Source organism: Pagrus major, chromosome 19, assembly GCF_040436345.1.
Source record: "Pagrus major chromosome 19, Pma_NU_1.0".
NCBI lineage: Eukaryota > Metazoa > Chordata > Actinopteri > Spariformes > Sparidae > Pagrus > Pagrus major.
Genome location: NC_133233.1, coordinates 18,455,566 through 18,468,513, shown reverse-complemented (window position 1 = coordinate 18,468,513; position 12,948 = coordinate 18,455,566). Strand labels below are relative to the sequence as shown.

The window sequence follows — 12,948 nt, the reverse complement described above, 5'->3', positions numbered from 1 at the left end:
CATTTAGTATGAATGTGTGACACTTTCGGCCGGCAGTCACACTCGGTAATGATGCTCTCAACACACTTACTATGCTGTCGACGCAGCATGAGAAGCAGGATGAGCTCACGTTTGTTTTTTGCCGTAAGCTTCCCTTCAAAACGCTCAGATGTTCTCAGCAGTCCAGGTCAGGGCCGTCATTTCACAGCAGTAGGAAGCATTAAAGTTTCACAAACCACAAATATTTCTGGTTGAGCTCGGAGGAAGTGGACCCTGAGAATATCTGCCGTCTGATCTCACTCGGCCTCTTGTGGTTTTTTGATGAGTATTGTTGCTAAAAGCAAAGACATGGCGACAAGTGTTTGCTTTTTCGTGTCTGTAGGCGTTTGATGTGTCTGATTTTAGACGTTAACTGACCACCTCTCTCTCTGTTTCACAGCCGGGGAAGCAGAAAAAGAAGTTCTCTTCGTTTTTTAAGAGCCTGGTGATCGAGCTGGACAAAGACCTCTACGGTCCTGACAACCACCTGGTTGAGGTCAGTTCACACTTGGCCGCTGCACCTTGTGCACAGAGGAAGGGGCTAATTTAAGAAGTGCAGACCTGCTATCAGATCAACCTTTTACCTGCTCTTACAGACTATTTAGTGTTTGTCACAACGATCAGTGTTTTTAGTTTCACTTCCTATTTGATCTTGTACTTTTACCTGCAAATAACATGCTAACCTGCTAGGTAGGTAATACAGTCTGAAAGTAGCTAGTCGTACATCTCACACTTTTGCTCCAGTACAATAAATTTGAAAGCATGAAATTATAAATATGAGGGTAAAACGCTAACATCCACTTTTAAAGAAATACTCAACCTAAAATATATTTTTTGAGTAATAAAAACTCATCCTTGTGGTCTTGAAGCCACAGCCAGGAGACTGTTAGCCGTGTTAGCCTGTTAGCCACCATGAGGCTCCCTGTTAACAGCCAATTTGTGTGTTTTTCACTTTGGCTTTTTTACTTTACATTAAATAAACAAGATCTAACTTTCTATTTAATGTTGTACTTTACGCTGCAAATAAGAAACATGCTAACATGCTAAAACGCCAGGTCGGTAATACAGTGCTGTCTGTTAGTAGGCTATTCATAAATGACGCTAACACATTTTTGCTCCAGCACATTGGTTTTGAAATTAATTTATGAATATGAGGGTAAAGCACTGACATCTACCTGTGAACATTTGAACATTCAACCTGAAAAGTGTTTGTTAAATAAAACTTGTCTTGAAGTGACAGCCAGGAGACTGTTAGCTGTGTTAGCCTGTTAGCCACTGTAGCCTAGGGCTCACTGCAAAATAGCAAATTTAGTTTTTTCACATTAAAGAAACAAGATATAACATATTCATTAATGAGCTTTTCGAACAGAGCCAGGTTAGCTTAATCTTGTATACTAAGCTAAGCTAGCTTGGGACGGAGAGAAAGAGTGGTATAGATTTTTGGTTTTTTTTGTTTCGGCTCACTGCTCCAACTCTTTTGATTTAAAATTAAGTAATGTTTTTTGGGGTTGAAGTTTCAGCTTTCTCACAGCAGACTTGTCTTTGAAGGAAAAGAGCAGATGAAGCTAATTCTGTTAGCGATGGCTCAGTTCACCTATATTGCCTGTTTAGACTCTCTTAAATCAGCTATAATGGACATTTTTATAATCTGTCTCTCAGCAGACATGTTTCACAAAATGACAAACAATTTCTTTAAAGCTTCGATGTTAGTTTTATCTCTTCAGCCCATTTAGACGACGTTCGCTTCTGTACAACTGTCCTGTTGGTCACTTCACGGGTCAGTGCTTTCATCCGAAATCACATCTATTAATAATAAAGAGCTTTTGTATGCAGTCTGTTCAGCCATGCAGTCAGGGTCATTGACGACCTCTTCATCATGCAGCGAGAGCCACTCGCTGAAATTTTTTTATTTTGTGATGTCTGGTTTAGTCTCGAGCCACGATCACCCCCACGAACCTGCTCCTTTTAACACCCACATTGGATAAATACAAATAAAACAGACGGAGAGAAGGCACTGCCATCTTTCCTTTTCAAAAACTTGATTTCTCTATAACAGTGTACAGTGTTTTTATTTATTTATTTTCAAACGTTTTCAACATTGCAAGGTTGTTTAAACATGCAGGTGTGAGAGCTGGAAAAAAAAAACAAGTGCTTACTTTTAAAAAACAATCATTAGCCGCCCTTCACTTCGTATCCTCGCAAAAGTGTTGACCTGGAAAAAAAAAATCCACTCTAACAGTTTCAGAGTGAAAATTATGACTTCTCAAGGTTTCTCCTTTTAAGAGGGTATTTTAGCAAGGCACTCAGGTGTTTCGCTTTGAATGATTTTCCATCAAAAGAAATTTTTCTCTACCTTGAGCTACAATCAGTACTTAATCTGCTCTGAGTCAGCCATTGATTGGAGGAAAACATTACTCTGTATTGCATGCCAACTCACTGCAATCCACTGTACTGGAGATGGTTTTTTAAGTGCTTTTTCTTTTCAGTTTTCGGAGCAGTTACGATAAAATGGAGTTGTAAATAATGTTTAATCTGCGGTGAGACTCAGAGGAGGTTCTGCGGTATGTGAATACAAAGACTGAAATACAGAATCGTGCGGGGTATAGTTGTATTTGGCCGGGTCGATATTTAGTTTTTCTGTTCTTTCACCTCAAGTCTCCTCTGATGGTGTGAGACCATTCAGCTGCACAGCCACACGATTAACCTTTTGCTATGTTGGTGTCTCACTACACTGTGCATGGCTAGTTTGCAAAAATTTAACCTCTCATCGCACCACAGGCTCTCGGTCAAGATCAAGGCTGCTAGATGTAGGAGCGCTCAATAGGCTAGTTTCTTTTTGCACATGTGTAAAAGGTCCAGTGTGTAGGACGTAGGGGCATCTATTAGCAGAAATAGAATATGATATTCATAGTTATTTTTTTGTTACTATTTAACCACCTGAAACTAAGAATCGTTGTGTTTTCATTACCTTAGCTAAGATGTCAAGAAGGGAAATACTCTTGCATCTAATTTCCTTACCAAACAGAATAACCTTGTAAATTAAAGCTTCTCTCTTTTACTGAACTAAAATGAGCTTAATTGCCTCGTTAACTCATTGTAAGACACACTTAATGAGAACTCGACATAAAAAACAAAAACAGTGCTCACCAAACAGGCTTGGTTTTTCTTTCTACAATCAATTCTGGTTTGATTGAAATAAAACCGACTCTCTGTCACTTCACACACTTCCTGCCATATCTTCACATCCCAGAAGTCATAGTTTTGGTCAGAGCTGCTGTAAATCGCCTCCATACCGTAACTCCCATCTTCAAACTAACCTCCTTGGGTCTTGAGACCGGTCGCTCTTGGTAACTCCTCCTAATGATCTGGGATCTCGGTCCAGAAAAAACTCTAGGGCCACTGGCTCCACGGCTAACAGAGCCATTAGCTAATTAGCTAACAGTAGCGAGCTACAGCCAAGGACAACTAGCAAAGAGGAGCAGTTGTCGGTGTAACTGTTAAAATTACATCTTTGGTTTTAAGTATTTTTCTCTAACTATAAATATTCTGTAACAAAGTTAAAGTTCAGGAGGAAACATCTTTTGGTATTATTTATTTAGAGGTAAACACTCAGTAAGTTTAATGTCAACATGCTAATATCGTCATAGTGGCATTGCTAACATGCTGATGGTCAGCAGGTTTAATGTTTGCCATGTTCATTATCTTAATCTAACATTTGCTAATTAGCACTAAACAAAAAGGACAGACGAAGAATTAGATTTGCAGGTATTTGGTCATAAAGTATGAAAACATTATAGTTTCAATGGTGCTGGATAAAAGGCAACAGGTTTACTAAAATGTTAAAAACCAAATTTCACAGCAGAATACCATAAATGTGAATCTCTAGTGGCGCTCAAGGAAAAGGTCAGGGGATCTCCAAAGTCACTGAGATAAATCATCACGAAATTATGAATATTTGTACCAAATTTCATTTAAATCCATCGTGTAGTTGATGAAATATTTCATAAAGTGGTAGATTGACGGAACAACCGACATTGTCATTCCTAGAGCCATGCTGCTAACGTGGCTAAAAAACTCTATCTGCTTCATCAGGACTGTCTGGGTGTGGTTCGGCCACATTTGACTCACACTGCTGTCAACGTAAGTAAACAACCTCACCACTGTCATCATAATTTGAGTCAAATGTCGTCAAAAGTCTGATTGGTGTGGGAAATGTGTGACATCACCTTTTTCCAGATGAGCTCAACCACATCAAACAAAACCAAAAAAAAAATGTAGAAATCTCTCATCTAAAGCAACCAAAACTCCTCTAACTTTGGCAGAAAAAGTGTCTTGTAGCATCCCGTAAGCTGATTCAGAAAAAGGGAATTAATTAGAGATTCTGATTAATAAGTGTGAAACAAACAGCTAATGAGGTGTGAAACTAACAAAATGATCATTCAGTTTTGGTTGTGAAGTCAATGTGTAGCTGTTTGCTCTTTCAGTGGCACCGCACGCCCACCACCCAGGAGACGGACGGCTTCCAGGTGAAGAGGCCGGGAGACGTGAGTGTGCGCTGCACTCTGCTGCTGATGCTGGACTACCAGGTGAGGAGGGGAGAGAGGGGGGGTGAACACAGTCTCATAACAGCTCACAACTCTGTCCAGAAACAGACCGTTACAACTCTGTGACTAATGCATGCCATTACAATCAGCTGTTGTAGTGACGACCTGCAGGCCTCACATCTCCGATAACCAACAGAAACATTAGAGAGCCCATTTAGGACTCCATTTTTAAACCTGACATCCAGGCCGAGGGGAAATACGATAAGGCTGTCAGATGTGATGTAGCTGATGTAAAAGCTCTGAGGTGGGCGGTTGTAAGGAAGTGTTGTAATGCGATTACATCGTCTCCACAGCCTCCCCAGTTCAAGCTGGACCCTCGCCTGGCTCGCCTGCTTGGCATTCACACTCAGACCCGCTCCTGCATCATCCAGGCCCTCTGGCAGTACATCAAGACCAACAAGCTGCAGGACTCCCATGACAAGGAGTACATCAACTGTGACAAGTACTTCCAACAGGTATGGGACTGACCGTGTGCTATAAATCACACTGTTGTAGCATGAATATTAAAATCAGTGTGGCTGAAAATATGCAGTGATGGAAGAAGTACTCAGATCTGTGACTTTAAAGGTACTCTGTGGAGGTTTTGATCACCTCTAATGCTCAGAGGCAACATTTTACATTTCATATATTATTACATTTTAGCCACCTTTGATTAGATTGTGAAGTTTGGTAGTTGACTTAAGATGATTAATGTAGGAATAGAAAATATATTTTCTTTTTTTTTCTTCGGGATTCGTCGTCAAAATGAAACAATCTGAAAAGTTTAGAGGGGAAAAGTTACATCAGCCACTGGTTTAACATTTCACAAACTACATTTTATAAACTGATTTTGTCTTTATTTATTTTTTTTATGTAAAATCTTATTTTGAAAAGAAACTACAGGTGTCGAATAAATGTAGTAGAGTAAATAGTTGAGTGGAGGAAGAGTATAAAATAGCACAACATGGAAATACCAAAGTTAAGTAGAAGTACCTTAAATCTGTGCTTCAGTACAGTACATGAGTAAAAGTACTCTACTCTCCACCACTGAAAATATAATATCACTGCAATAACCTGAGTAATATGAAATGTATCTATCTTGAAATACAGACCTCTGTGATCTCCAAATTAAACTGTAAACGTACGATACACACTCAAGGTTAGACACATGCTTGAATTTGAATACAGCCCTTGAAAAATGCTTAAGAATTAAATACATCCAGTCAAATTTAATATGAACAGCTGGAAAACATCAAGAAAGTGACAATACACACTGGTTGCTGTGCATATAAAGGAATTTTCACAGTTGCCTTTATAGTAACAGTTTAAATGTGACCATAAAAGCTTTGAAAGTCTTGAAAACGTTGGTTAAGGAGCCTTGAAGGTGCTTGAGAAGTGTTTTACTCTTAAAAAGCAGTGACTGTATCCACACGCAGTTTCCTACAAATCCAATTTGCTCTTCAAGGCGACACTTAAAGGAAAACTGTACAGAAAAGTCCACAAAGTCCCCGTGTGTCTGCCCCCTGAAGCAGTGACTTCCTCACACATGTTCCATATTTATTCCTCTGCAGATCTTTGACTGCCCTCGGCTGAAGTTCTCTGAGATCCCTCAGCGTCTCACCAACCTCCTCTTACCCCCCGACCCCATCGTCATCAACCACGTCATCAGGTACGTTCTCTTTTTCAAGATTCATTGCCTCATTGAGATTAAATTCAAGTTAGACGTACGAAGAAGTACGTAAAAAGAGTTTTAAGCGCATGTCGAGTGCATTTTTGGATTTGTGCCAGGTTGTATTTATGTTGTTGTCAGGGCACTTGTAAGAAAACATCACATTTTAACAAGATATTCCATTAAAATAACATTTAAAGTTGTCTTTGTTTTCTCAGTGAGGCCTCAGAAGTTAGAAATGTGTCTTCAAAATTATTCAAAATTGTTTTCTTTTATTAAAAGATCCGTCTCTTAAGTTCGGTCATGATATATTCTCTCTTCCTCATAAATGATCGTTTGCTCCTGTCAGCGTGGATCCAAACGACCAGAAGAAGACGGCCTGCTACGACATCGACGTGGAGGTGGAAGACCCCCTGAAGAGCCAGATGAGCAGCTTCCTCCTCTCCACCGCCAACCAGCAGGAGATCGCCTCGCTCGACAACAAGGTGAGGGCTCCGACATCACAGAACACAAACTGTGGATTGATTCTGCTTCGGCTTTGATGCTGTAAATCACGCCGAGGTGACGAGTAAGCTGCCTCGTGGGGACGTATATTTTTAACAGGAGCGTTTGCTCGCAGTGGATTTCACGCCCTGTTGTTTTGAATGCGGGAGCGGTTATTAATGTGTGACCGAGATTTATGTTTAACAGACACATTTGAACTTTTAAGCTGACATTTTTGTCAAGAGCAGGTTGTTGTGTGTGAGCAGGAAGCTTTTATGAAATGTGTTTACTCCAGCACTGTTTCTGCTTTGTGGCAGGATGATGTTTTACCAGCTTATTGCCATTTTTACTTTTGAGTGATCATATATATCTGTTACTGTTGCTGTTACTGAGACTAATGACAGAATACTAAGGGGTAAGGCAAAAAATCATTCATTGGGACGAGAAGGCATTGTACAATCAGGCCCAGATTAGATTAGAGTCAACAAATCATCTTTCCTTCAGTTGCTCCTCTTAATGTTAACATGTTTTTTGTATTTAACCTCCCAAACACTGTGTATTTTTTAAATATTTTGTATATTTTACTAATATTTAATACTCTTTATTGTCTCAGTTTGGGTCCAGTGTGTGATCCTGACCCGGGGGACCCGCTGGTTTTTCTATAGTATTGTAAATTTTTGGAGCAATCTCCGGGATTATTAAGTTCTGTGTTATTTCTCTGTAAACTCATCATTTCTTGATGAAATGCGTATTTGCTATTTGTAGATGTGAAGGGTGTGAACAGTTTAAGAGAGTAGGAACCTTTGGAGTTGCTCAGTGTGTTTCCAGGGACATAAAAGTCCATGCACGGAGTGGCCACGGGTGCTTTCCCGTTTTTTTTTCTTTCAAAGCAACATTATGTAGAAATTGTCATTTCGTGTGATTTGGCGCCCCCCACAGTTTCTGACTGCAACACCACCGTCATAAATACAAATCCCAGGTCTGTAACAGTTTGTCAGACGTAATGCAGGTGCTGACTACATGCTTGCTCATAACAATGTTATGTGTTGAAAACTTGTATCTTGACGTAAACGTGTGTAACGCTGTGATCCTACCCTCTCACTGAAGTTACACAGAGCAGAAACAAGTGACAGAGACACCAATCACCCTGTTACAAGACACTGTACCATCAACATGATCTTGAAGCTGATATTTTAACAGATAGTTACATAATGTTGCTTTAAATACTTTATTAACGACAACGGCAAACACATACAGAACACAAAGACATACACAAACAAACAACATCAACTATTCATGTCCCAGGGTACCGACAAGGCTCGTCATTCGAAAGTCAAAATCAGAGCGCCAACTTCAGTCAGAAATGTTTCAATGTCCTTAGAGCTTTACACGTCTCTGAATGTTTTATGGAGTCCGTATATTCACGGAGTTAATTCTTAAGGAGAGGTAAGTAAAAATAAAAGATTTATTATTATATATAAGTATTTTCCTTCATTTTCTCTCTTACAAACAAACACCAGTGACAGTTAAATTAATAGAAGAAACATGTTAATCTACAGCCTTTGTTACTGCTTCTCTTTCAGATCCACGAGACCATCGAGTCCATCAACCAGCTGAAGATCCAGAGGGACTTCATGCTCAGTTTCTCCAGGGATCCCAAGGGCTACATCCAGGACTGGCTCAAATCCCAGAGCCGAGACCTTAAGGTTCGATACTGCTTTTTATATTCAAGCACGGTCGCTTCCTCTCGCAACTTAAAGTCACACTGAAGCGACTCGCTGCCTCTGTTTGAGATATGATCTGCAAATGAAATGCAGGAGGATCATTCCTGAGTGTAAACCAGTGAAACTATTTTTGAAACCATTTATTTACACCTCAGATCAGAGCATGAGCTCACCAATAAAGATACACAGAGTCTGGCTCTTCATCACGTTAACAATACAGAGCTAAAGGCCCAAAGCTTGACTTTGAATTATGAAAATAATTAGGAATCCTCCTCAGACAAATGATTAACTGGTTTGAAATACTGCCTCCTGCAAATTAAATGCAGTATTTGTCTATTAAAAAAAACAGAAATCTGCCATTAATTAAAACAGTATTCATACTCCACATTTGTGAAATGTAATATTAATGATGGTTATTATTTAATCCTGTCATTAATGATTGTGCCTTCTTGTCGGCTGCAGCTGATGACAGACGTGGTGGGGAACCCTGAGGAGGAGAGGAGGGCGGCGTTTTACCACGAGCCCTGGTCCCAGGAGGCCGTCAGCCGCTATTTCTACTGCAAGGTGAGGAAACAACCCTCTCGTACCCATTTCACAATGGACGAAAAACCTGATAAAATTTTTCTTCAGTGGGAAAGGGTACGATCTGCATTCATTCCCTGGTCAAATGACTCTGCAGTCGAGCTCTGATAGGCTAATTGAAAGATGAAACCTGGGAGGGCACGCTAATTTCTGCCCCTTTTTTGCATGTTGAAGTTAAGGCCGCTGGCTATTAATATTTGGCCATCCATCTCTATTCAAGCAGCGCTGGAACATCGTTCAGTTTGCGCTGAGTTTGAAACAGAGAGCGAGGTGAAAGATATGCAAAAGTAAGCACAGTTAGCGGCTTCCATGCTCATTAGCCGCCTGATCGATAATGCACACGTGGAACTCTCAACAGAGAAGCGAGACGTCTCAGCTTCGGAAAAAACAATGTGTCTCATTAGAGTCGGTGTCCACGTAGCGTTTATTCCGGGGCAGAAAATTGCTGATGGTGTGCCCAGGAGCGCTGGGATGAAGCATTTGTGTGCTGAGAGAAAAAAAGCTGCACATGCGTCTTGGGTCTGTATGATCGACACTGCCCCTCTTCAGTTTACTATCTGTTTGCTTTTTATTTGACATCGAGACATCAGAGCAAGGAGGATGTGGGTGCATGACCTGATCCATAGGAGACAAAAATACAGTGAATATTATCACCTAGACCAGGAGAGAGAAAAAGAGCGAGCCTTTCTCAGAAGTTGAGAGATTTTCAACTTGAAGCGCTTGGAGCGGTGACATTGGCCTTGATCCTTCTTTCAACTGCTCCTTGTTTTCCGGTGCATTCAAGAACGTGGCATGCCAGACAAAAAAAGGCAAACTCATCTTCTGGCAATGGGAAAGGAGCAGACCGCATTTTAAAAAGCTGCACACACACACACACACTAATATGAGTCTTCTCTCCTTTCTTTTCCTCTTCAGATCCAGCAGAGGAGACAGGAGCTGGAACAGGCCTTAGCTGTACGCAACACCTAAACCAAGACCCTCCTGAATCTGTGCATCTGATTTCGGAGCTGTGTGTGTGTCTGCTGTGTGTGTGTGTGTGTGTGTGAGGCCATCACTGTAGTCTGGTGAAACCTTCCACCTCTAAAAATGTCGGTGACAAAAAAAAAAAGCCTTTGTCTTTTTTTTCTCAGATGTTTTGAAATTAGAGGTTTTCCCACGTATGTATGGAGGTCCGATCTCGATGCACACACACACACTGCGTATTTGTCCCGTTACCGTGCAGGACTGCGAGGACATCGTCATTAAACCGCATGTATTCTCCCCCAGAAGGTCGAGCGCTCAGACCACAGGCATCCTCGGACTCACTGCCTCATAAACAGAACTTCCTCTTCCATCCTCGACTCTCTGCTCTGTAAATACGTCAAGAGAAAACTCTGAACCCAACTGCTCACACGCACACGCACACACACACACACACACACACACACACACACACACTGCTGTGTTTGTGAGCGACAGAAATGTATCATGATGTAATGCGGTGTCACAGTCAAGCCTCGCGGCGCTCTGGATGAGTCTTTATTTTATGTTTTTGTGTGTGTGTGTGTGTGTGTGTGTTCATTTGTTCTCATTAGGAGAGTGTTTTCAAAAGATTAATTACACCAGCAAAGTCAAGATTACAGTGGGAGGCGTTGGGTTCCTCTAGGAATCAATGCTACTTCATTCATTTTCAGGTTTTCTGAGTGAATCAATCAGAAAACATCCAGTGTGTCTCATACAGTAATTCCTACAACAGTATTAGTGAACTTAAGTATTACCATAGCGGAGATACAATAGTGTTTTACTGAAGGAGAAACAAGTATCGATCCTCATAATAATAATAATAATAATAATAGCTTTTTTCCTCCCTTAATCATATAACAAATATGCCTCCACATGTCTAGACTTGTTTTGTCAAAGTCGCTCACTGCCTCTTCCTTGTGTAGTGTGTTTTTTTTAAGCCTGTTAAAGGATAAGTTCAGCCAAAAATGAAAAATTCAGTCATTATCTCGTCGTCGTCAAGTGAGTGGATGGAAAGTCGGGGGAAGTTTCGTAGTCCGCAAAACATTTCTGGAGCTTCAAAGCAAAATAGCGTCTGCAGCGTTCTCCTAAACAACAGAAATAGATGGGGACTAGTTTTAAAATATAATTTAATTTTAAAACAAGTCCCCATCTACTTCAGTTGATCAGGAGAATGCTGCAACATCGTTTTGCCATGAAGCTCCAGAAATGTTTCGTGGACTACAAAACTTCACCCCCGATTTTCCATCGGCACGAGGGGTGAGTAGATAACGACTGAATTTTACTTTTTGGGTGAACTGCTCTTTTAATGTCCTGAAGGTGTTACCAAAGGTTGCAACGAGAAGAAGAGAACATGATCACTGAAATAGAAACGGGCACCAAAAAAAAAAAAAAAATCCTCACCTGGGTTTAACAGAAACTGCAAAAAAACGTCCTAAAAGATCTGAACAGTTTGGGTTTTAAAGAGAATTTACTCCCAAATGTTTGTAGCCAATTAAACCTGAACAAAGTTTAAAACCGTTATTGCATTGAACGCTTAAACCCAGGTCTGGAGAAACGTGTCCATTTCTACACTTTTTATGTTACATGAAGAAGAAAAATGATTTTCTTTTCTAGAGATGTGAATGTAAATATGTTTTCATCCCTTAAAGAGGGCCAGCTGTACAGTATACGACAGACTATCTGTGTGTGTTTCTTTTTGGGAGGGGGATGTGGGGAGGGAGGGGAGTTACATGGTGCAGTATGGGAGCTTTATGAGTTTTAAATTAGTAGAGCAGGAATGTTAGTGTTCCTCTGTGTACTATCTTGGGTCGGGGCGGTTTATTTTAGGTCCATCCCTTAACTATCGTGGGAGCTAGAAGCTGCAACAAAGAGAGACCTCCCTCGCTTTCAGTCTCAGTAGCTGTAACACATGATATAATCAGCACCCATCTCCTTTTACACCTGTTTTTTTTTTTTTTTTTAATGACTTGTATGTATATGTTGTAATGTCAGATGGAGGATTTTTTTTTCTCTCTCTCAGCAGTCAGTTTCTAGCTGGAACCTTTTTCTGGGTTTCTTTGCACTGTGCTGTAATTGTTTGTCGGGACTCTCTTCGTCACTGGTGAGACCCTCTTCTATTATCCCAGCATACACGAAAAAGTGATCGGACGATTTCACGATGACCTATGCATGCTCCATGGACGTTAATTAAAACATCTTGATCTGATGAGACTGTGTGTGTAAATATAAAACGCTGGCATAACAGTCTGTGTGACGAGCAAAAAGACTTGTTGAAATGCCTTCTGGAAACTTTTTTGCCAAAAATGATATGCCCTACCAGCAACTAACTGTAGGTGTGATTTTTTTCTGAACTGTGTTTTTGTTACTAAGTTATATTAACTGCACTTGTTAGAGGAGAAACAGTAGTCATTGGTAGTATCTTTAGTCCTGTGTCCGACCTGGAGTGATTTGTCTTTGTATGGCCGGGGCATTCACATTGTTGTCATACAGTCACTGATTCACTAGCACCCTCTTGTGGAGGAAACTAGAAGCTGCAACTCCTGGGTGACCTCAGCTTTTGAAGCACCGCAGTTAATGAGAATATCTGACAAAATGTTAACAGACTACTGTGTCTCCTGTTACTAAGAGCCCTGACATCCTGTTGACATGTTTGTCCCACTCCCTGCATGTGTTTGACAAGGGTGGGATCTGCTCTTTCTCGCTGTTTACACTGTTGTCAGAGCGTCACCAACAGGGAGATGATAGTATACATAACACTGTATATCTGTAAAGAGCAAAACTCGTTTGGTGATTCTACAAAAAAAAAGAAAAAAGGGAAAACAGCTGTGACATTGCGAGACAGCCTGGATGTAAATAAAGAAGCGCTTGCCAAAGTTTGTAAATGCCA

At 40.6% G+C, this 12,948-nt stretch overlaps 1 protein-coding gene across 4 annotated transcripts in view; it reads left to right on the top strand.

The window, feature by feature from the left end:
* The window catches only part of smarcd3b (SWI/SNF related BAF chromatin remodeling complex subunit D3b), a 31,213-nt gene extending 18,265 nt beyond the window's left edge, over positions 1–12,948 (top strand). For 2 of the 4 annotated variants that reach the window (XM_073488145.1, XM_073488144.1), the window contains exons 6-14: positions 419–514; positions 4,111–4,158; positions 4,503–4,604; positions 4,916–5,077; positions 6,173–6,270; positions 6,620–6,755; positions 8,337–8,459; positions 8,940–9,041; positions 9,975–12,948. In XM_073488145.1, coding sequence (XP_073344246.1) covers positions 419–514; positions 4,111–4,158; positions 4,503–4,604; positions 4,916–5,077; positions 6,173–6,270; positions 6,620–6,755; positions 8,337–8,459; positions 8,940–9,041; positions 9,975–10,028 — 921 coding nt within the window. In that variant the 3' untranslated portion in view covers positions 10,029–12,948. The remainder of the gene's footprint in view (positions 1–418; positions 515–4,110; positions 4,159–4,502; positions 4,605–4,915; positions 5,078–6,172; positions 6,271–6,619; positions 6,756–8,336; positions 8,460–8,939; positions 9,042–9,974) is intronic. The other 2 variants (XM_073488147.1, XM_073488146.1) reach the window with 1 other exon arrangement.